Here is a 22,930-nt window from a genome sequence, read left to right on the forward strand (position 1 = left end):
AAGACGTTTGCTCTTGTTCAGGCAGAATTTGCATCAAAATATTGGATTTAGTGTTACTTAGTATGTGAAACCATTTGGATTCAGCATTAAAGATGGCAGATGCTGTTTTCACATTTGTGAAACATCTCTGCTAGCTAGAACACATCACTTTCCTCAGCTGCAAACATTTTTGTTTAGTTCACTTTTTTTCCTATGAAAATAGGTATTTGAGCAAGGAAAGGACAAACATGATAAACACTCAGATTACAATCTTGAAGATCCCCAGCCAATTCACATCTTGACGTCTACTTAAACCCACACACTGGCCCATTGTGATGAGTGTGTGTAAGAGTGCTGCATGTATGTTATCATGTACTGGCCTTCATTACCTTGCCTTTGACGCGTCAAATTCAAAAGCTGGGTATCAAACCAGCCTCAAAATGGCCACCCTACTGTCTGAGCTACACCCATCCCATCGTTAAGAGTTACTTAATGAATGTGTGAATGAGAAACACATGTAAAGCACTTTGTAGAACCCAGGCAAGGTTAAAAGGGACTATAAAAAGGCAGACCAATTACCATATAAACAGTAATGCTGAGAGGGAAAATGAGCCATTTGAAACAGAAATCATCTAATGATATACTGTATTAGAGCTGGAGAATTTATGAAAGAAATTCCATCCATCCATCATCTGCCGCTTATCCGGGGGTCGGGTCGCGGGGGCAGCAGCTTGAGCAGAGAAACCCAGACGTCCCTGTCCCCGGCCACTTCCTCCAGCTCTTCCGGGGGGACCCCGAGGCGTTCCCAGGCCAGCCGAGACATAGTCTCTCCAACGTGTCCTGGGTCTTCCCCGGGGTCTCCTCCCAGAAATTTCAAGACATTTAAAAGAAAAAATGTTTATATATATATATATGTTTGAAAGAGGCTTTTGAAAATAGATTCATAATCTGCAAGTCTATGAACTCAACAACATTTCTTTTCATCTCATGGTTTCTCATCATTCAGGTTCCCTTGTGTTTTGTGCATCACGTTTATTGTTTATACAGGAGATGTTTAGAAAATGTCTTTCTTGTCGTTGCTGCAGATGGTTTCTCCAGTTTGTGCTCGCCTGGCTGGCTGAGAACGAGGATGTGTCCATGGAGTTCATGCACGGAGCTTTAGAGAGAGACAAGAGAGAAGGGGTGAGTCACAAAAACAAGAATGGGAAGAATTTTCAAGATTCTACAAAAGTTTTTATTTTATTTACAAGCTGCCTTGTTCATTTTAGGATCTTATCTATGTTCTTCTTTTACACAAAAGAACAAAAGACTGTAGCTCATTAAAAAAGAAAGAGACGTATAAACAGCTAGATGGTTGGAATTGTTGATCTTGCAGTTCTGATCCTGATCCTTTGTGATATTTGACATTCCTCTTATTTTTTGTTTCTTATCAGTACATCACAGCCCTCATTTACTTGTATTTATTTGTGTGCTGATAAGCACATAAAATTATCGCAGTGGTGATGGTTTTCAGGACTCTTAAGTCTCAAACAATTCACTTTTCACACACAGTCACCACACAGGGACAGTTTCTTGTGCAAGTTTTTGCTACTTTAGCTTCTACAGACCCCTTCAGCAACAAAAAAGTGACTTGAAACAAATTGAGTGACTTTTAGATGGGGGGTGTGACGAGACGAGTGAGCTATCCAAACTTCTGTTTTGGACCTGTGAGGGCAGTAATGTGCTACGACTAGCCTGCCAGAACCTAAAGAAGGAGAAGTAAAAGAAGAAGAGGAGGAGCAGGAGGGGAATTAAAATACTGATATTACCATATTACCATTGAAGAGGCCCCCGCCACTTTCACATCGTTTGTTTGGCAGCATTTTGGGTACCCGGCGGATTCTCACTCTTGCCTTCATTCAAAACTTGAGAGCCCTGATCATGCATGTAAAGAGTTATCATAAAACATTTCAAAATGCATGTGCAACTCGGTTAAATAAAAGTCTGTTGGTGCAGTCATATATTTTGTCATTGTAGTTTTCTTAAAATCTCGTCTCGTGAGCTGAGTGTATTGTCACACCCCTACTTTTAGAGCAAACATTTGTCAGGAACACATCCGTCTGCCTCTCCTCTTCTTGACTAAAGCAACTGTGTCTCTGGGTTGTTTGCACATGCACATTGTTGTTGTTGATGTGTCAGGCGGCTGTGAACTGTGTGAGAAAATGCTCCAGACGTTCTGTTGCGTCACGCTTCCTTTTTAGGAGATCAACGTACATGGAGATATAGCCAAAATCATTGATCAGATGTTGTCACATTGTTTGAATGATGCTTTTGTTTGATTATTCTGCCATTACAAAATCAGGAAATTATAAGATCATTAAATCAGTAAATATGGGACATTCATTTCTAAGTAGCAACTGCCAGTGCTGAAAAATGAAGGAAACACAAGATGCAAAAAACTGCAGAAATGACCATGTGAACCTCACTTGAGAGTAAGTCCAAGCTGACCAAAATGGTGAAACTGAGTCAGATCAGGCTCTTGATGGCCAAAGACATACCTCAAGACTTCAAAACTTCAACAAACTGGATGATGTGGCGCCGCCCATATTTTATGTTCACAAATTACACAAATTACATTATTTTTATTTCCATTTGCAAACAGGTCACAAGAAACAAATTGGAGACAATACTTTTAAGGTGACTCACATCCTGAAAATATCAAGAAAAATCCTGATAAAAGATCACATAATTCAAGTCTGCTGCTGCTCATTATCACTCCTGAATCTGAGGATGTCAACTTTTATTTTCTAATTTCTGCTGGTGATTGAAACAGATTTAACGGATGTATTTTTGCATTAAGTCTTCATAGTTTTACCACCAAGACAAATCAATTAGAGCCGAGAATTATACATCAGCTGCTACCTGAACATTTTTCTTCCCTCCAGCAGCTGAGAGCACAGTGAGAGACCATATTTCTCACATCTGTTGATCATGTTGTGAAGGAGACAGCAACAGCAGAATAAAAACTAAGAACAATTTACGACAGAATGACATATGGCCTCTACCCAATGACCTTGTGTTCATCGAGTCTCATGTGGATAGTTCAAGTGATTTTAATGTAGCACAGCGCTTCTTCTGGCCATCCAGTCCTCAATATGCAGAATTAGACAAGTGTTCTCTGTCAGAGTCCTGACGGCCCCAAAGCTGCACTTTATCTTCAGGGAACAGGCCCATCCTTTCTTGTTGATAATGAAGTTTACTGTGAACTCCAGTTTAAATGTTCATGGCTGACATTAAGGACTTTGGATGTTGTTTCATTCATTTTGAGGGTGCCCCAAATAGTTTTAATTGTTGTTAGTGCAGTTTTCTATTTACTGTCTAGTGACTACACAAGCTGATCTTGCTCTCTGACACTGGGGGTGTATTTATATATTAATTTTTTTCATTAAAGACGTTTCTTTCTCCTTTAGTTAGTAGAGATGAAGAGTTTTTTGTTTTTGTCACCTGTATAAATGTATTATGCGCCTGCATTTACTAATAGGCAACAAAAGAGCACCAAAAATCATGAGACAAACAATTAAAGAATTTGGCACTGAGATTAGAAACTAATACTCCAGAAATACATGTCTTTATTGTGTACTCTGTGTACTCTGACAGTCCCCAGAATGCCAAAACCTCAGCTGTGTTGTTGTGCATTGATGTGAAGTTGCCTCTTTGCTGTAATTAATAATTTAATTTATCATTTTCCCTTAACCTTGTGATATTTTACAATGAGATCAAGAGAAAGAGTCTCAAGACAACCAAATGAGATTTATTTTCTTACTATTCGACTGCACAAGCCCTAAAACAGTGTATATAGAATACCAAAGTTACACTCACAGCTTACAGGTGGATGCACAGAGGTCATAATGTTTATTATCAGTTGCAGGAACTGCAACTTAGAATGTACTGTTACTCACTAAAGGTCTGTGTTGGATAAATGTTGAGAGGATGTATCAAATTTAACTCACAGCTGATAAAATGCAGGATGGATGACATTCTTTACATTTAGCTTCCAGAAAACATGAATTTTACAAATTATTTTACCCAACAAATGCAGTTATTTCCTTAGCTCTTCTCATTGGAAGGCACAACTCTTGTAGCTAATGGGATTTAATGTGGAGTCCATTAAAGATTCCCTTTATTGAGGAAGTGTTCACTTATCTCCTTAAAGAACCATCTGTGGATCTATATATTTTTAAGAGTAGGAGAGGCCAACAACAAAACACAACAGCAAGAGCCAGGAACTTGGGAAAGATGTGACCACAATCTTCAGCCTTTTAGCTAATGACTTTCTTTATAGCAGCACATGTTACTGTAAGTGCAAGGGTGAAATGAGGCCTCCATTTGCAACAAGTGAAGGATTTGATTACAGGAAAGTAAAAAACTAGTGGGCTTAAGAGTAGATAAAGAGGACTACCAGTGGTCAAAACTTTTAACAACTTGTCTTTTCTTCCTTTCGCTTGCAGTTCCAGCAGACTTCAGAGCATGTTCTGTTCTCCAGTTCAGTGGTGGACATCTTCACTCAGCTCAACCAGAGCTTTGAGATCATCAAGAAACTGGACTGCCCCGATCCCACCGTGGTGGCTCAATATAACCGACGCTTCGCCAAGGTGAGATCAGTATCTCAGAAAAAGTTTCCATCATTTGTTTGCATTACATCTTTCCTGGTCTCTGACATAGGTTTGTTAATTCCTTTTATAGCTCAGACAAACATCTTTTCTCTTATGTGTTTCATTAGCACATAAATCTTTCCTCCCTTTTTGTTAAAAGCTTTTATTGGTCAGGTCAACAAATGTACAAAAATCACTTGTCACTAGTGCTTTGTCTATTTTATGTGCTTTCTGACTCACAGTGGAGATCAAAAGGAATGTATCCAATTATACATAATCCAAAAAATTAAGAAGCTAACTTGAAAACTAAATACTTAAAACAGGCAAATGACATCACGGTAATGGTGTAGTAAGATGTGGCCCACAAATATGTTCTGACCTCAATGGGCACTAGTGGGCTCCGTAGGAAACAGTACAGTATGTTGGAAATGATCTGCATATGAGGACAACTTTGTGTTTAATACTACTGATTGAGCTCAGCAGTATTTGGACTTGATTTCTGCACAAAAAGTCAGGTGAGAGCTGATGTTTGTCACAAGCTGAGTTTGATTTTTGGGTGAACTTTCCCATTAACTGCCTTTCATAACTGATGATACAGACACAGGTTTTTATTACTGACCAAAAATTCCTTTCCGGTAGAAAAAGTGACACACACTCCTCTTTCATGTCATTAAATTATTTGTACCTCTAAGAAACTGGCTTTTGAGTTTCAGGTATTTATCCCATGTAAATGCACAGCAGCATACTGTGTGTTTTTATGTCCAAACCGTTAATATTTCTTTTCTTCAAATCTAATTTAACGGAACTGCTTTTAAGCTTTGCCATTAAATCTAACAAACCTTTGAGACTCGATCGATATGGAACTCATTAAATAAAGAATGGCTAATGTAAGCCATCACTCTGAGCTGTCCATCTCTGTCCCCAGCCTTTGAATAGCTTTTTATTTTCTGTCACTTCACTCAGGTTAATCTCCTCCTTGCGTCTTTTCATCTTCTCTATCTTAGCATTAGTTTACTTTTTATTTATTCAGCCACCATCTTGTCTCATTCTGTGAAGTCTCAGGCTCATGAGGCTCTGTGGCTTTAGAGACTTTTCCATCTGTATTTACCTTTATTTTTGTCTTTTCTTTTTAAATTTTTTGTCACCTGTTTCTGAATCTTCATCTGTCTCATCCTCAACCAGGATAGGACAGACTCATATAACAGTATAACAGAGGGCAAGATAGACTTAAACAAGCAGAGGAAATCATACGAAGTAGTGCCAACAGCCATCGGGACAAATGTTTAATGCATGAGTACACCATCTGGCTGACTCAGCAGAAAGTAGAGAAATCACTCACAATGAACCCAAAATGCTGTGAGGAAATGGTAGCAAGCTCAGTCTGGCTGTTTGCTGTCCCCAGCTTACCATTTCCACTCATGCCCCTACCCCATGTAGTTTTTATTGTAAACAAACAAGACATTTATTATTACTTACAGAAAGGCGGTCTGTGTATCCTCACATGTCAGCATCTTGTTAGCATTTCTTGCCTTTTTCTTGGAAAGTTTTAATCTGAAACCTGAAGTTTTCTGCTTTTACACCTTTATTAATGCAACACAATGCTTTACTAAAACCAGTTGTCAGGATCTTGTTAGCAGTAACCAGGATTCCAGCTATAATTTCACATTGAAAAACACTGTGATACTGTGTGTATTCTGAGCCAATTCAAAATAGCCTTAATTATCCTCTAGGAACTTTATAGGTGCAAGGATTGCAAGTGCCCACACAGTGCACAGCCAAACAACAACAAGCTCATGATAAACCACTGCAGCAACAGTTTAAAAGAAACCACACATGCTATTTAACACAAATATGAATAAATTCATAAAAAGTATAATGGGTCCTAGACCAGTCCAGGCATTGATGAGTCTGATAGATCCAGACACAAAGCTTGACATACCTCACTTGGTCTTCAAGTATCAATGTGTAACAACTGCTGACATCTAGTGGTCAAATTGAAGATAGCAACTATCTAAAATGCCATCCACCCACTATCTATCCAGCCATTCATTTTCTGTACCCACTAAATCCAACTCAGAGTCGCAAGGACCAACAATCTTCCACACATATAATCTATATAAGTAAATTGAATTACCTGTCAAAGAGAAAATATGCAACTTCAGCATTACTTTGAAGACTTTTGTTCTTCATCAGCAATTTCCATCTTGGAAAAGCCACCAGTACTTATTCTTGTTTTTCTGCCTTTGCCCATGCCAAATTTGTTTCACCTCTTCAGGGTTTTGGCCTCTTTGTGAAGGTTGAGTCACAGGTTGGATTACCCAATAAGTATGATCCTCCATTTCTCAAACGTTGACCCTTAAGCTTTTCAGAAAAACAACTTCTAATTCCTTCACTTTCTTCTTCTTCATCCCCCTCTGAACAATCAGCCATCCTCCTAGATATAAATGGTTTATTTTAAGGTAACCAAAAGAGCTATGAATTTAGCTATAGTAAGAAAAACACAATTGTTAGTAATGATTTATTCTTGTAGAGCTTTGTTATTGTTTCATTGTGTAGCTTTGAATATATCAACACCCTTAAGTTAAAAATATATAAATTGGGTATTGAGAGATATATATCTTCTTTTCTTTTTTGGAAGTATTAAGATACGTCTTCTATTTCTTACTGGACTAGTAGATTAAATTAAATCTCTTTCAATGTATTTCATGTTCAGTGTCAAAGATATGGAGAGGATTAGGCTGAGCGCTGACAGGGAGTCTCTTAGAAGATTGTAAGGGAACTGTTTTATGCATTTGATTTAAAATAATAAACTGCTCTTACTGCACAGAATTTCCACTTTCACTAAAGGTTTCAAGGTTCACAGGATACAAGTGTTCAATCCCACATTGTGTATGTATATAGTTAAGATAAGCGGAGGGCAAATTTCGTGTATCCTATACATGACAAAAAAATCTGATCTTAATCTTAAACAATTTTGAAAACAAACAAAATAGAATAAGTTTGAGTCACTTGAGAAACATTTGAACATGAAAAAACAAAACTGTTTTGGTAGTTTTGGACACTTTTTCTACTTGCTAAGTACAGTGCTTTGTTAAAATGTAATAAGATAAAATAAAAATAAAGAAATTTACCAGAAATAGCCTGCTAATTACCATAATCTCAGCTAATAGCATATGGGACAGTGACAAGAGAAACCATTAAACAAGAGGATGTTATTGCTCCTTGAATGCCACCTGCAGTCTTTAAGGTTATTGTAGAAAATGAAATTAGCATATAAGTTGCCTTATCGCTCAATGTATAATATGTCATGATATTCAAAAACTGTCAGGACTGTAGTCCAATCCCTTCCAACAAAACATCTTCATCCCTCATATTGCCAGCCAAGCACAGTTAAATTTGTTCTGGCAGTTTTCCACATGACGACCTGCTGGTCATCAGACATCAATGTCCATTTCATATTCACAGTTCCTCCTTTTTGTGGTAGTTATCTTAAGTATTCGTCTATAGCTGTTTTGCAAATGACTCCCTGAACACTAGACTTATTTTCGTATTGACAGCAAAAATATTCCTGACTCAAGGTAAAATTCCTGAACATTCTCTCTCCTTTCACATGTCATTTTGAGATTAGTACATTGTAAAGACAGGAAATGAAAGATTGTATCTGAACACCATGTCACTTTTCTTTTCATTTGCAATGTGCCTGTACAGAATTTACATATAAAATACGACTTCAGATCTGCAAGTCTTTTTTATAGCACAGTGTGAATATTTGATGCCACATCTGTGTTTTTACCTGTCTAAAGGAGTAAATCCCAGCATTCATAGTCACAGCTCCAGCTGTTCCTAGAGCACACATGACCTATGTGCTTGTTATCTTGTTTCCACAGACGATCACCAAAGTGCTGCTGCAGTACTGTGCGCTGCTGGCCAAGAGCTTTCCATCGTACTGTGAGAAGGAAAAGATAGTGAGTACCTCATCCTCACCAATCTGCTACCAAACCACTTCCCTCTGGGCTCATCTCTGCTTTGCAGAGAGGGATCAAACATGTTGAAAGCTGGTACATTCTCTGTCGAGAAGATTAATATTTTAGCTCTTCCTGCCAATTTCTGTAGCTCACCATCATCTCTCTTTGTTGTTTCCTCTTACCTTAAATCTTCCCATCATGCTAATTTTTTTTAATTACTTTACCTTTCTTTACTTTATTTTACTTTTCTTTTCTGGTACACTTGCACCTGTTCTCACTTCCTCTAACTTCTTCCAGCCTTGTGTGCTGATGAACAACATCCAGCAGATGAGGGTCCTTTTGGAGAAGATGTTTGAATCGATGGGAGCAAAACAGGCGAGTCTCAATAGATATTCACACATTCAACGCCAGTGTTTTTACTCATCAGCCGCAAAGACCTAACACATTTTCTTTTAATCTACTGATGTTGGTATCTTTGGTTATAATTTTTCATTTCCAGGGTATCTTAACATGGAATTCCTGTTCAAATCTGTTGCAGAAATTTCCAAACTTTTTTTACTTAGAATGGGAGCACGGACATTAAACAAGTGTGCACACTGATCATAATGAGCACAACATTTTGTTGCAAAGATCTCAGGAAAAGGCTAGACTGCTGAAAAGAACTTGAAAGATAGAAGTTAAGAAGTATGTGCAGAGAGGCAAAGTGCATTGAGGATTGTTTGAGTCGCAAATATTTCCATTTTCTGTTCTTCAAGGTTAGGATCTGCCTATTTGGGTCACCTAACCTTCCTTCATTGTGACCTAATTACTGTAATGGAACCATTTGATATGTATTTGGGTTCAGAGAGGTTGCAGAGTTTAAATTCATACAGATCCACGAAGCTTTTTGTGCTGAACCTCTGATTTTTTAGATTTATATGAATATGCATTGTGGGAATAAATCTACCTACACTTGTATTTCACTTGCTTCATTTACAAATCTATTGTGAAGACGAAAACTTTTGCACATACATTTGGGGAACATTATAAATGTTTGTAAAAAGTAGCTACTTTTGCTTGAGGAAAAAGGTGCAAAAAGTACAACAAGCTAAAACAAATGTGACACTTAACAAATGAGTTTAAATGATTATTTAACAAGTGAGACCAAATGTGTTTCTCTCTTCTACAGTTAACTGCTGAAGAGGAGAGGGTATGTCTGGGGAAAGATTTTATTTTGCCTCATTCCCTTTTCTCCTGTCAGTAATGTAAAAAATATGCCCATAACCTCGTATCAATTGTCAGGTCTTTTCCCACCCAGTAGTGTGTGTTTATTTAATTCTGATCCTAATTTTACTCATACAGAAGAGGTCCATTAGAGCTCTTCCTCCCACCTGGCACCTAGTTATCCCTTCCAGCAATAAATTGTGATTTTCCACTCCCAACATGTAATTTATGTCTGGTGCTGCTTTTCCCCATAAGCTTGAGAATGAGGAGGAACCTGACGAGTGTGATGAGGAGGTGGGTTGATTTGTCTCTCTGTTCCAGCCTTAAACTTTAAGGTTTAGTCTTGGACTTTTTCTTTAAGTGGTTGCAGACCAGTTTGATGTGGCCCGTGTTGGCTCCACCTGGGCTTTTCCTGCCAGAGCCCAGATGTTAATTGTGAGAAAGTAAAGTATGTTGAGTTAATGTGACTGAAATCTGAGGTAATTGTTAAAGACCCATAGATTTTTCTTTTTATCTATACAATTTATTTAGCTAACGCAGTGAAAACACAAAAGTATGTGGACACCCAAATGTTACATCCATATGTTAGGTATGTACTTTCTAAGTCATTGGCATTAATCTGTCATTGAACTTTTGACTCTAGCTGCAAAGAAAATCATCTCCTCCAGTTTTATTGCCAAAAAGTAAGCCGCAAGTGAAATTTCAGTCTCATCTGAAAATAATGAAAGTTGGTCTAAAAATAGAAAAATTCATGGTTGCACACAACAACTGAAGAGGACAATAATCCAGGAGTGAAAATGAAACTTAGTCTAAAACATGTCATCACCCAGCTGACCATAAACCTTGAAAGTCCTGGGACTTATACCACCACTGTCCTTCTAACCTTCTAATTTTAGTTTTTTTAGCCAAGTCAAAGAGTGTGTGTGTAAAAGTGTGTGAACACATTTACAACCTTGATTTTTAAACTAATAGTTTGCTTTGTGAACCGAAGTAGCTGTTATATGTTTTGCTATAAGCCTGCTTTGTCTGTACAGTCATAAGAGCATTAATGAGAATGACCATCAGTGTTCAGACATTAGGCCTGGATTGCTGTTAGGATTCTAGTTAGTGCCACAGGCATTAGATGAGGTTAAGCTCAGGGCTATCTACAAGAAGAAGCCATTTCTTTATAGACCTGGTTTTCTAAAATTGTCTTGGCCAATTTATTGCAGTCGAACGCATCTTTTGTAGCATTGCCAAGCTCAAGCTTGAAAAACTTAAGCGCTTAGAGCATGGATCTGTTTCTCAGAAAGTTACAGCCGGAACTAAAGCTGTCTCACACAGTAGTCAGTATGATCACAGAAATTCTAGATCAAGATCATTATCATACATTATTTCTAATTAAATCAGATGTTTCTGTGAGCATCACTGCAATCTGATGCTTTACATTATCCATTTATTTACAAAACCTCTGCAGTGCAATCATTCTTTTTAGGCTCTTTCTTCTTTGTTTTTCTTTTCTTATAATCACATTTTCTTTGTTTTATATGTTTTATTTTTTGTTTTCCATATGCCAGCCTATCTCTGACAATGAAGCGGGGGATAACATGGTGGGTAGGCTGCATCAAAAGGCATACATCATATTTAGCCGCACTTGTATTTATCTTTTGAAATAACCATCTTTGTTTGGGTTTTTGGTTTTTGGCTGCTGTGAACGTTATCATTTCATTTTGTCTAATTTGACCTTTTTTTCCTTATTGTTTTAAATGCCAGTCTGCCTGCTCAGACTCAGAGGGATCTGAGGTAAGAAGTGGAACGTCTTTTTTAGTGAAAACATGTTGTCTTCCTCTTATCTTGGACATTTTTGTAGTATAGTGATCAAAATGTCAACAAGGAGGAAGCAAACTAGAGGTTTCCCTGCTGTTTTCTGTATGATTAGCTCTTTGAATACATAGTAGCAGCAGTAGACCTGCGATCAATTTTCATAAATATTGCATGTTTTGGTTTTAAGCACAAAGAAAAAAAGAGAACGTCGGGATATGATTTGGGGAATATGTTTTTCGGACCAATAAACCATAGTGTTTTCTTAGCTTTATGATAAACTTCATCATCATAAACATTAACTGTCCAATATCGGATAATGAATCCGTCATTAAATCACATTTGCCAATATCTGTTTCCCATTTGAATTTCCCATTTGCTGCTTAGTAAACACAGTTCATAAATCTCTATAGACATGATGCCAGAATATCCACAAAGCCTGGTTCCACGTGCTGGTGAAACTCTTTTTACATTTACAGCTCATTCCTTCTTGAGAGCTTAACAGACTAGATGGTGGGCCATTAGATAATTGAATGTGATGGTGTGTAAAACTGTTGTATTTAGCTGCCTCTAAATGGCTTCTTGCAATGGTTTAGCTGACTTTGACATGGTCTGTGGGGGTTGAAGTCAGAGTGTGAGAAAAGATAAAGTGTAGTGGAGTTTTGGTTGAATGGTTGAAATGAACAGATGTTAAACTGGATGTTGCTAATAAATTAAATCTGTTATGGACATCTCAATGTTTCCCAGCTTCTAGAGGTGAAGATGATTTTTTATCTGACATGAAATGTGTGTTCAGCAAGTAGTCTGAAAACACTATTAAATTATTTCCTTCCTTATAAATGTAACATCACCATGAAGATTATTTTTAATGTGTAAAACATTGTTGCAAAATCTATTTGAAGTTATTCTGAACTGCAGTGGATACACTGTAACTTTACAGCCTTCTAGTGATATTTTTTCAACAGATACAATAATTATTCACTTTTTACTTCTACAGCTGAAGCCTCATAACTCTTAAGAAAAAGACAGGACAATGTCATAATAGGCGGTGCGAAGAGTGTTATTTTTCACATTACTGTTGAGATGGTAATAAGCCTTTAAAGAGTAAGTTGAGAGTCCTGTGGGTTGCAACTTTTCAATGGTATAATGACACTGAGTGAGTCTGATCAAATTATATTTCTGAGCTCTTGGACTGTGGCATGCATCATTCCACTGTTCATTTCTGATTTGCTGCCAGTGATGAGGAAGAAGAATATATCGAACTTAATGGCTTCCTAATGAAAAACAGCACCTTTTCCGTGGCATGTTTTGCTTTCATGTTGATAACACTGTCCTGCTCTTCCTGTCCTTTCCTCTCTAATCTATCCTGCCCAAACTGGCTCTGATGGGTTTTTTTAGGTTGACAACAAAGAGAAGGAGAAAAAGGTTGGTTGGTCAGGCCCAGTGATTCTTGATGCTGATGCATTTGAATCAGGTCTTTGTGTTTTGTGTGCCGTGCTGTATTTGTCAGGTAGTCTCCAGCGTGTGTGGTCGTGTTCTGATTTGACCAAAACGAAGAAGAATCTTTGGAGAAAGTTAAATTGTCACAGTGCTCATCTTTACTCTCAGTGTTCAGCTGAGAAGTAAATATACGTATGTTCTGAGTCAGAGGAAACAGAGCTGAAAGGCCTGCGCCAACATGTTTACGCATTGCTGGTCTTTCCTCTAGGAGATATAGGCAGTGGTCTATGGTACCATCTATTGCCACCGTGGCAAGTCAAATTTATCTTGGCAGATGTTAAAGCGCAACTCGATCTCCTAGGCAACTTCATTATCTTAAAAAAGGAAGACGTCAAATCCGTTAGGCCCCCTGTAGAGAAAATGACCAACAGAAAAGAAGAGGGGTGAAATAATAACAAATGTAGCCATCTATTAGATTATTCAGGATATTTTTCTCCCTTTTTTATCGCTGTCCCTCTGTCAGCGGGAGGAGAAAAGAGCTAAATAAGCTTTGAAAGTAGGCTCTTATCTTAAGGAGCGTGTATAAAGTTTGTGTTGTTACACAGGATAGTTTAAACATTTTAATTTGAAAACACAATATCTGTAAGTACATTTTGTGCTATTTGTAATTTTGGTGCATTTTTAAAACACGTGGCTCTATTTCCAAAAACTGGTGAGGAGGTATATGTATTATTCTGCCATTTAGAACTCGACCAGCAACCATTTAATGTCAGTTAGTATTCTCTATATAATGTAATATGCCACCCAAATTCATGTTTTCATATTTGATATGTGATGCTTAAGTTTAACTTAAGTTTATATCGAAGTTTATCAGATTTCGTACACATCGCATGATATAAATTTGCACATTTTGTGAATATGAGGGGATTGTTTTCAGCCTTTAAAATGCCTTTTATATAACATATTGTCTTGCAAAGGTTTAGTTACATATTCAGAATATTTAGACAATTAGGTAATCTATTCCAGTGACATCACAACTGAACTGTTTAGATTAGTACCTCCCTGTAAAAAGGAGTGTCTGTTTCCATCAGACATTCTTATTTTATCTAGCAGCACTCGACAGATGTTTTAGGCGAGTGTTGATGCTGCATACTATTAATCTGAGAAGATTGAAAATGTGGTTGAAGTTAGAGCCAAAAACTTGAATAATTTTTCACTACTTGTGACCAAATTTAAATGCTCTTTCAAGCCTCACAGTAGAAAAGCATGTTTTCTTCCTGTAAGAAACATCCGGAACACTTGTGCAGGCTTTGATTCTCTGTTTCCCAACTTTTTTTATTTCTTCTCAAACATTATATTCTTAAGTTTGAACTCTTCTTTGTGGCCTTAATTGAAAGTTTTAGTCTGTGTGTCTGCTGAGCTGAAAGCATGTGTCTACCATGTGTCCTCCTGTAGGACGACTCCTCAGCTTATGATGACAGTGAGGAGGAGCAGGAGAAGGTTTGGTGTCTCTAAATTATGCTCGTCCCTCCATTACTTTCTTCACTAACCTCTCCTCTCCTACGGACTGAAATCATCTCATGTGGTTGACTAAATCCTCCAACTGCTTTGTCATCCTGTGTGTATGTGAGACTGAAGGTGTATTTGAGCAGTCATATATACATACTCATGTTTTTCACTCACATTGTATCTCCCCGTACATTTTCCTTTTCTGTTGCTTTTTCTTTTAAATTATTCTTTCTCTTATTCTTTTCTTTGTTCAAAAGCTTGACAAGGAAAAGGTAAGCCATGAAATGAATCATTTGGCATCCCATTGTCCATGTCTTGTTTCTTATTTGAGTAACATTTCTGAATTTCTTTTCTGTTTTCATGTCATTCCAGTCTGAGCCCATAAAAGAAAAGGTGTGTTTGCAACTAAGTACTGTGTGTGCAAACAGTGTGCTTGTGTGTGGTCATAAATCCAGATGTTAAGGGTAAAATGATTGCTTGTTCTTTAGAAATAACATAACTTTTTTCACAGAATTAGCATCTTGTAGCATGTTCAGGCTTAAATTAACAAAATGACCTAAACATAAGTTTAAAGGCATACTTATTTCTTATGTGGTTGTGTGAAGAACTTGCATGAAGTCAGTGTCTTACCTGCAGCAGACATCAGACAGAGTGCTCTCAGTTTGGAGACTCAAGCAGGAATTCTGACAGGAAGCCAAGCTAAGACCTACTCAAAAAGGAACCGCAGAACATTTTCACTATCTAAAAAATTCCACTTTCTTTTCTAGCAAACCTTTTTTTTTACACCACGTCACTATTGCATCAATTATTGACCTTGTCACTATTTTCTCAACTGAATGAGTTACTGCGTGTTATTGCATGCACATCAGCTGCCAGATGTGTCCCAGTGCTGATCATCTCTGACAAAATATTAAAACTTTATTATCTGTTTTACATGCTTAACTCTTACCAACTGAGAGTGGAGAGGAAAAGTGAAACGTCTTTGGACAATGTTGGGTGGGATTGTGAATGAACATGGTTCTATGATATGACAATTCACATCTATCTATCCTCTGATAAGGGTTTCTTTTTTTAAAGTTTTTTTTATGTATGTAGCTATTTTAAAGGAAAATATGAGAATCTCATGATTTTGGAGTGTTGAAAATATGCATACATGATCATTTCAAAGCATTGGCATGTTACTGTCTTAAAAGATAAGCATGTAACAACGTAGGAGACCAGAATAAAGTGGTACTTTTACGATTTTTGAGACTTTATTGTTAAACTGCAGCATTGTCTTAAGATTGATTGAAAAAGAATAAGCCTCAAAAAGCACAAACATGTACAATATTTAAAATCCTACAAAGTAATGTCCAAAGTCAGCTGATCAGTGACAGAATAGAGTGAGCAGTCACTGTGCATGTGATGATGACGAGCAACTTGGCATTCTTCAGTTGAGAAAATAGTGACAAACTAAATAATGAGCTGGAACCACTATGATTTATTTTTACTATTTTTATCTACTGTTTGTAAGACACCAACTTCTTGTAAGTACTTCACACAATTCCATGAGAAAAAAAAGTAATTCCCCTCCAATACATCATGTGTAAACAACATAAACAGGGTACTTTGTCCCTATAAATATCCCCTGAAAATGAAAATACCCCTCGACTTCAAGTATTCAGCTCGCTTATCTATCCTTCCTTCAACATTGCTGCTGTGGTTAACTTTCGCCCACTCTCATCGCAGTGTTTCCAGTTGCAGCAGATAGCTGTTATCAGCAACACAGCTCTAAAGATCTGCCGTACATTACTTGCTCAGCATCAAGCCGTCAACAGTGAGCTGAAGATCCAGATATTTCCCCTTGGAACTGGTAGATATTGAGCCAAGAGTAAATACAGAGTGACATTTCGCAGCATGACTCCAAGTTAATACCAGTACTGCTCTTCTCCTGGATATATAAACAAGAATCTGTTGTAAATGCTTCTAGTGGGCAGTTTTTGCAGGTTTAAACCAATCAAATACGACAAACTTCTTACTATATGTAGAATTTCTCAAAGGAAGGACTGGTCCTGTGACAGAACTGATCTTCACAAAACACTCGTTTCTGACTGATTAGTTGAGGTTGGTACAAGGATGCAGGAGCTTTTGTCTCTCTTCAGGATCGCAGCTAGAGTCAATAACAACAACCACCCTGTGGCGAAGAGTACTGGCCGTTCTTATGACTGCTCTTTCTTATGTTCCTGCTCTTCAAATCTTACAGTGAAGCAGCAGTGTGGCTCAGCTGAGCAAAGCACAGAAATGGTTGCTTTCATCTCTGATACCATAAAGCCAACTCTCATTTATCAATAGCTGTTTTGGAGCGATGTATGTTCATTTTTTTAACCGCATACCTCTCACTACACACTTGGGAGACTCCTGTCACTAAAGCCAAAGAGTCTGCTGTTTTTTTCTCACAACTATTTACATATTCATCAGCTTCAAGTGTAGAGGGAGCAGGCAGTTAATTAATCGATTTGGTGTTTGAAAGGCCAAACTGGAGACTCCTTAGAGGTCTAGAAATGTAAGTGTCTCTGGAAGGTCGGCTACCTGCATGAAGGCTGTTAATGATCCTGACGCCATTTAAGAGGTTGAAATTCATTGTCATGTTTATCTGACAGGTTCCTGAAAATCTAAAGCCGATGTTTTCTTCTGCATAATACTGACAGAGAAACAACTTGTTCCGTTTTAAATGTCAAGGCTGGTTTTTAACTCTTTAGTCCTTGAGAGGATGATGTGTCATGCAGGCTGGATATAAAACCGAGAATCAGCAAACCTGTAAAAGTTTCTCCTCTAAGTAATGATCAGCTTTATTGATGTGTGAGTCACTGCCTGGAGGTAAAAGGGGACAGCAGGGACAATGAACCTAACAAAGGTGCTAAAACATGTGCAGTGTCAATATGTTGATTTTGTACAAGGACGCGTGTATCTGAGATGTAAGCGCTAGCTCATTCACAAATTATGTGTCATTGCAGGCTGAAAAGACAGACAAAGAGAAGCAGGTTGGTTTGTTTGTGATTACTTTATCCACCACGTCCACTGTCTGCTGAAACTTCAGCTTTTATAGTTTATATTCCCATTAAGTTTATATAGATGTGTTGCTTTGCATTGATGTTCTTTGAGACACCAATGATCACATAACTGCAGTTCCTAGATTTTTATTTATTTTCAAATCTTTCTGAATCATTTTGTTTGTAAGAACAAAAAGCAAATTATGGCTTTCTTCTCAAATCTCTCCTTTCTTGTTTTTGCTGAAGGAGGAGGATAAGAGCAAAGAGGTGGGTGTTTGAAACATAGATGATAATCCTCTCTTTAGAAATCATGTCATCTGCCAGGGCACACAAGTACAAGGCTCTGTAGTCTTGAGGGGAAACCTGTCAAAAGGTCCTATGAAATACATCTTTCTCCTAATAATAAACTTGAATGCAGTAACTAATGAGCAAAAAGTTTGTTTCACTCAAGCAAACAAAATGAGTGACCAGACACATGTACTACTTGTAGTTCCAAAGCTGAACTTTAACGATGGCTTATTTATTACGCAAGCTTTTGAGGCATGTGTGACCTTACTAGAGATCAGAGATACCTCATGGCATCAGAAATAGATCTGGCAGGAAAACATTAATGGGAAAGACCTGTAAGGAAAAAAGGAAAAAATACTCTGAGACCCTTGATCAATAAAAAACTTAGTAGTACGTTCTGTTGAAATTGGTGTGTGCCAACTGAACAAACCACATGTACACATTCAAATGAGGCTGATGTTTGAGCTTGTTGTTTTCATTGGAACATTATGTTGTGAATGATAACATCCCATTTTAAAATTCATAGACAGAATATAAATAATTCAACAGCATAAAAAAACAATGGTTTCTTCATAAACAGTAATTTGATATAATTACTTCACTTTTAAGGTGTATAAATATAAATCAAGTGTAAAATTGTAATTGTACCACTGTAAATTATATGCAAATTTACATTCCTATATTTATACATTTATTTTATATATACATACATTGAGATGACTATTAGGCCCAACAGACAATAGTTGTGTCTGCTGCTCCTGTTTTCTCTGACATTTCAATTTCGAATCATTCCCATTTTCCAAAAAAAAACTAATCTAACCATTAATAGAGGGAGCAAGCACATCTTAAGTCTATTTAAGCCCAATTTTGTCCTTTGAGTGTAGGGATTGAACATGTTTTCAGGCTAGGTTATGTATTCAGAATTAGAAAATATATATAGAAGAGTTGAAAACATGTTTTATTTATGTTATTGTTTGTTCTTTCCAGTCAAAAGACCAAGTGAATAAGGTTTGTTTGCTCAGTCACTTTCACCTCCCTTTTTCCTTATTGACTGTGCTGTATACCACCTGAGGTCAAACTTTGAGCCTGTAGATTTCCCCATGTTGTAGTTTTCCTGATGTGCAACAATTCCTGAGTTTCCTGTGCCAGTTGTATTTACATGTTGAAGGTTTGAATCTCTTTGAGGTACTTTTTTAATACGTTTCAAAGAGGAGTTGGTCCACATTAGGGGTAAAGGTAACAACTTTGCAAATCGTTTTTTGGCCTGGCAAAGAGTAAAATGATGTAATTCATCAGCTGTTTTTTGTTCCAAGTTGACAAAAATAAACTCATGTGACTGACCAGCATCTTACCATATATGATATAATATGCCAAATAGTCTCAGAGATTTAAGTAATTACTCGATTTCTCAATTTTGCTGTTGTGAATGTCCACCACAGCTGTTATTTTCTCCTCAAGGTTTGTCTCCAGTAAAGACAACTACTTCAACTGAATTACAACCAGGAGGAACGTAGCCTTTAGCGCCACCTTCTGGTGACACTATACAGCTTAAGTCAGTCATCATAAACATGCATTACATGCATTTCTTATTTACGGCTTCTGAAAAGACTAGTGACTGTGAACCTGCAGATAGTAAAAGCTGACCCTTCACTTTACCCTCGTTTACCTGATAGAATGACTCAGTGACCCCAAAAACAATGAAAGAAAACCTTTTCCAGCCCTATATCTGAAGAATTTGTTTGGATTTGGGGGACTTTTTTAATTAGGAAGATGGTTCAGTTTAGAGACTTTGGTTAAAGAAACCCATCTCTTTTTTTTTCTCAATATATCTCTTAAACCTTATGCATATTTCTCATATTGGCAGTTTGACAGAGAACCAAATAATCAAAGTACCCAGTGGATTAAACAATGATGCACACTTTGAAGCTTTTTACATTAGAAAAATCATAGAAATGTATGTAGAAAGTATGACAGTAGCTGTCACTCTCAGGTAAGTATCTGATCATTCAGTGTGAGATAAGTGTGTACGTTCCATCACAGACAACAGGAAAACATTAGATTTTTACCTCAGTTTTCTCTTTAGTCTAGTATATCCCAATAAAGTAGAGGCGATGAACAAAAAGCCTTCATTAATAACCACCTACTCCTCACCCAGTCCACCAGACAATACCACAAAAACCCACTAGAAATAACTCCTGGTTCTGTTCTTATCTGCTCTGAACCAAAATGTGCGCTGCTGTGTCTGTGTAGTTTTGCTTTGATCTTTGGTTTTCTGTGTGTCAGTGGGTGATTCTTCTTTTTACTTTGTGTCTTTTCTTGTTTTTCCTTTCTGTCTTTCCAAGAAGACTGAAGCCGCCGCTGCTGTCACAAAGAAGGTACTGTTGGGTGGTTGAGAGAGATAAGAGAGTTGGTCTTTTTTACCTGTAAAGGACACATCTAATTTCAGGGTGGGATTCTAGTGGAGGAGTGTTTGTGTCTGAATGTTTGTGGAAACCTTTCCTCTGTCTGTGACTTTCTGTTCTTTCAAATTCCTGAGATACACCCAGAAAATTAAGAATCTGTTTTACCCTTAAAGGTCTAAATCACCCATACCTGTTATTTTTAAACAGAAAATGTATTTTATGTAAAGGAGAATGCATTACTTTACAGTATCATTAATTTTTTTTAAGATGTTTGATGCTAGATGTCTTCTATTAAGAAAAAAATTAAATAATCAGTCACTCAGTGATGTAGCATTGGCTTGGAGTGAAGCTTTTAGACCCAGACAGACATTTGACCAATAACATGATCAAGTGGGCAAAAAAAACAAAGAAACAATACAAAACCTCTGATATGTGACTGATAATAGAAGCAAAGAAAAACTGTGCGTCTGGCAAAACCATAACCCTGGAGTGTATTTCATTTTAATCTTCAATCAAGCAGTGATTTAACGATCACTTAACAAGCTATTTCATTAAGAGTAACAGGCACAAAGTCCTTTAACAAGATGAAATACTTAAACTACAATTTCCAATTTACTGGAAGATGTTTGTTTTTCTCTCTTTTGTCAAGGAGACTTTTTCTCACAGGGAAGTTATACTTAGTGTGTCAGCGAGGGTTCTGGGTTCCAAAGGGGTGTGTCTAACATAAATATCTCCTTTAGAAAGTGTGTGTGCCAAGATTTCTTAGATATCTATGGACACAGGATTATGTTGTCATCATGCAGCCTTGAGCACTGAGTTGATGGGTTGTGACATGCATGGTATATCTTTTTCTGTAGATTCTCTAGAGTGTGCCCTAGTGTAACAGGTGTCTCACTGTTGCACATGCTTTGTGTTAAGACAGGGTTTGAACACACCCTAGACCAACCTATGAAAAAGATTCAGAGAAATTAAATCATTAAAATGAACTCTCACATTCCTGCACAAAGCTTTAACAGACCAAAACCTTGAGTAAGAGTATTTATAGTATCTGCGTATGAATATCTGTTGTTCCACAACTGTGCATCTTCAGCCACAGTATAACCCAACTAGGACTGCAGCAGATCTGTCAGGTCATTCACATTGTCTGCCAGTGAAACATTTTTTTGCCAGTATCACCAACGGCTGCTACTGTTGCAGAAAAAAATAATAGAACTTACAGGAAGACAGGGAGACTTACCTCAGTGATGTTGCACTAAATGAAGTGAGCCATTCAGTAGGGATTTATTTCTGTTTTTAATTCACAAAGACTTCCAGTAACATAAGTATGGTCAGAAAGTAAATAGACCAGTATAGAGATGTGGTATTACAGGTATTACTACTGATCTTTAATGCTGACTTTTAATGTATTAAATGGAATCCAACTGCACAATGAAATGCTGAAAACAGTTGCTCAGAAGGATCAGATATGGCTCACTGTGCCAGAGTAATATTTCCTCACATTTTCACAAACAATATTTAGTTTCTTCTTTGTCCTGCCAGATCTAATCTCTTTCCAAAATCTCAGGCATGGGCCCAGAAGACATATATGATGGCATTCAAACCCTCTGAAAAAAAGCACTTAAAGTCCTGACACTACTGACAGAAAAAGTGACAGAACACAAAGACGTGCGGTGCAGTGCCTTTATGAAGGGAGTGGTGTGCGTTTATACTGAGTATATTTTCAAAAAAATTTACATACTGAATGTCAACAGGTGTCACATACACTTAATTTAATACCAAAATACCCTTATTTGGTACATTTATGATTACATAGCAAGGTCTTTGCATTTTACCCGCTCTTGATTCTTCATCTTGTCTCATATTAAAGCCTCTGTGTGGCATTTATTTTTCAAGGACATCACAGACTTACATGTGCATTCACCCTCACATACAAATAAATATTTTTTTACAGTGCTCAACAGTTGAGGCTCACATAAAGACTCATTTCATCATTGGACTTACAGCAGCATTTCTCAATTAAAATGCATGATCTTAAAACGCTGTCACTTCAAAGTCACAGCCCCCCTTTAGTCCCGTATTATATGGTGGCAGTGTGCCTGGTGTCTTCTAGCTAATAACACAGTTCCACCGTTATTGATGGCACACTTTATATAAACACTCTTTGGGATGCCTCATCTGGTGATTGTCCAGCAACTTGACTGGCATAAAATGTGGGGCATGGTTGAGCTACAGAATTGTAATGAGATTCAACCTTCAGACTATATTTTACAGGTTTATTGATAGTCTGTTACCAGGCTTATCAAGGCCACTTTATCCTGCAGGCTGAATGACCAACAGAAAGCTGCATGTTGTTGCTTCAGTCTTTTAGGGACAACTGACACTTGAAATAGTGATTACCAGCTGCATGTTTGTAGCATTAAAAGCTTGTTTATTCACACGATTATTTAGTCATTCTGCCAGATGTTGAGCATAATTTAACTTCACCAAATTCCCATCAGAAATGTACATAGTTTAGTTATCTTCCCATGACAGAGTGAGGAGAGGTGAATCATGGGAGGACCCCCAGCAGTCTAAGCCTGTAGAAGCATAACTATGGGATGTTTCATGGCCTGGGATTGTTCTTTTTCTCCTCAGCAGTTTTAGCTTTGTTAGTTGTTTTCTTATATATTATTAAACTATCTTTC

General features: G+C 37.3%; 1 protein-coding gene across 1 annotated transcript in view; it reads left to right on the forward strand.

The window, feature by feature from the left end:
• Positions 1-22,930, forward strand: part of LOC140309463 (protein unc-13 homolog B-like) — a 135,198-nt gene that overhangs the window by 102,875 nt on the left and 9,393 nt on the right. Inside the window, exons 25-28 of the mRNA XM_072387322.1 lie at positions 1,065-1,161; positions 4,467-4,610; positions 8,498-8,575; positions 8,873-8,950. Coding sequence (XP_072243423.1) covers positions 1,065-1,161; positions 4,467-4,610; positions 8,498-8,575; positions 8,873-8,950 — 397 coding nt within the window. The remainder of the gene's footprint in view (positions 1-1,064; positions 1,162-4,466; positions 4,611-8,497; positions 8,576-8,872; positions 8,951-22,930) is intronic.

Source organism: Leuresthes tenuis, unplaced genomic scaffold (genome assembly GCF_036924035.1).
Source record: "Leuresthes tenuis unplaced genomic scaffold, fLeuTen1.0.hap1 SCAF_6, whole genome shotgun sequence".
NCBI lineage: Eukaryota > Metazoa > Chordata > Actinopteri > Atheriniformes > Atherinopsidae > Leuresthes > Leuresthes tenuis.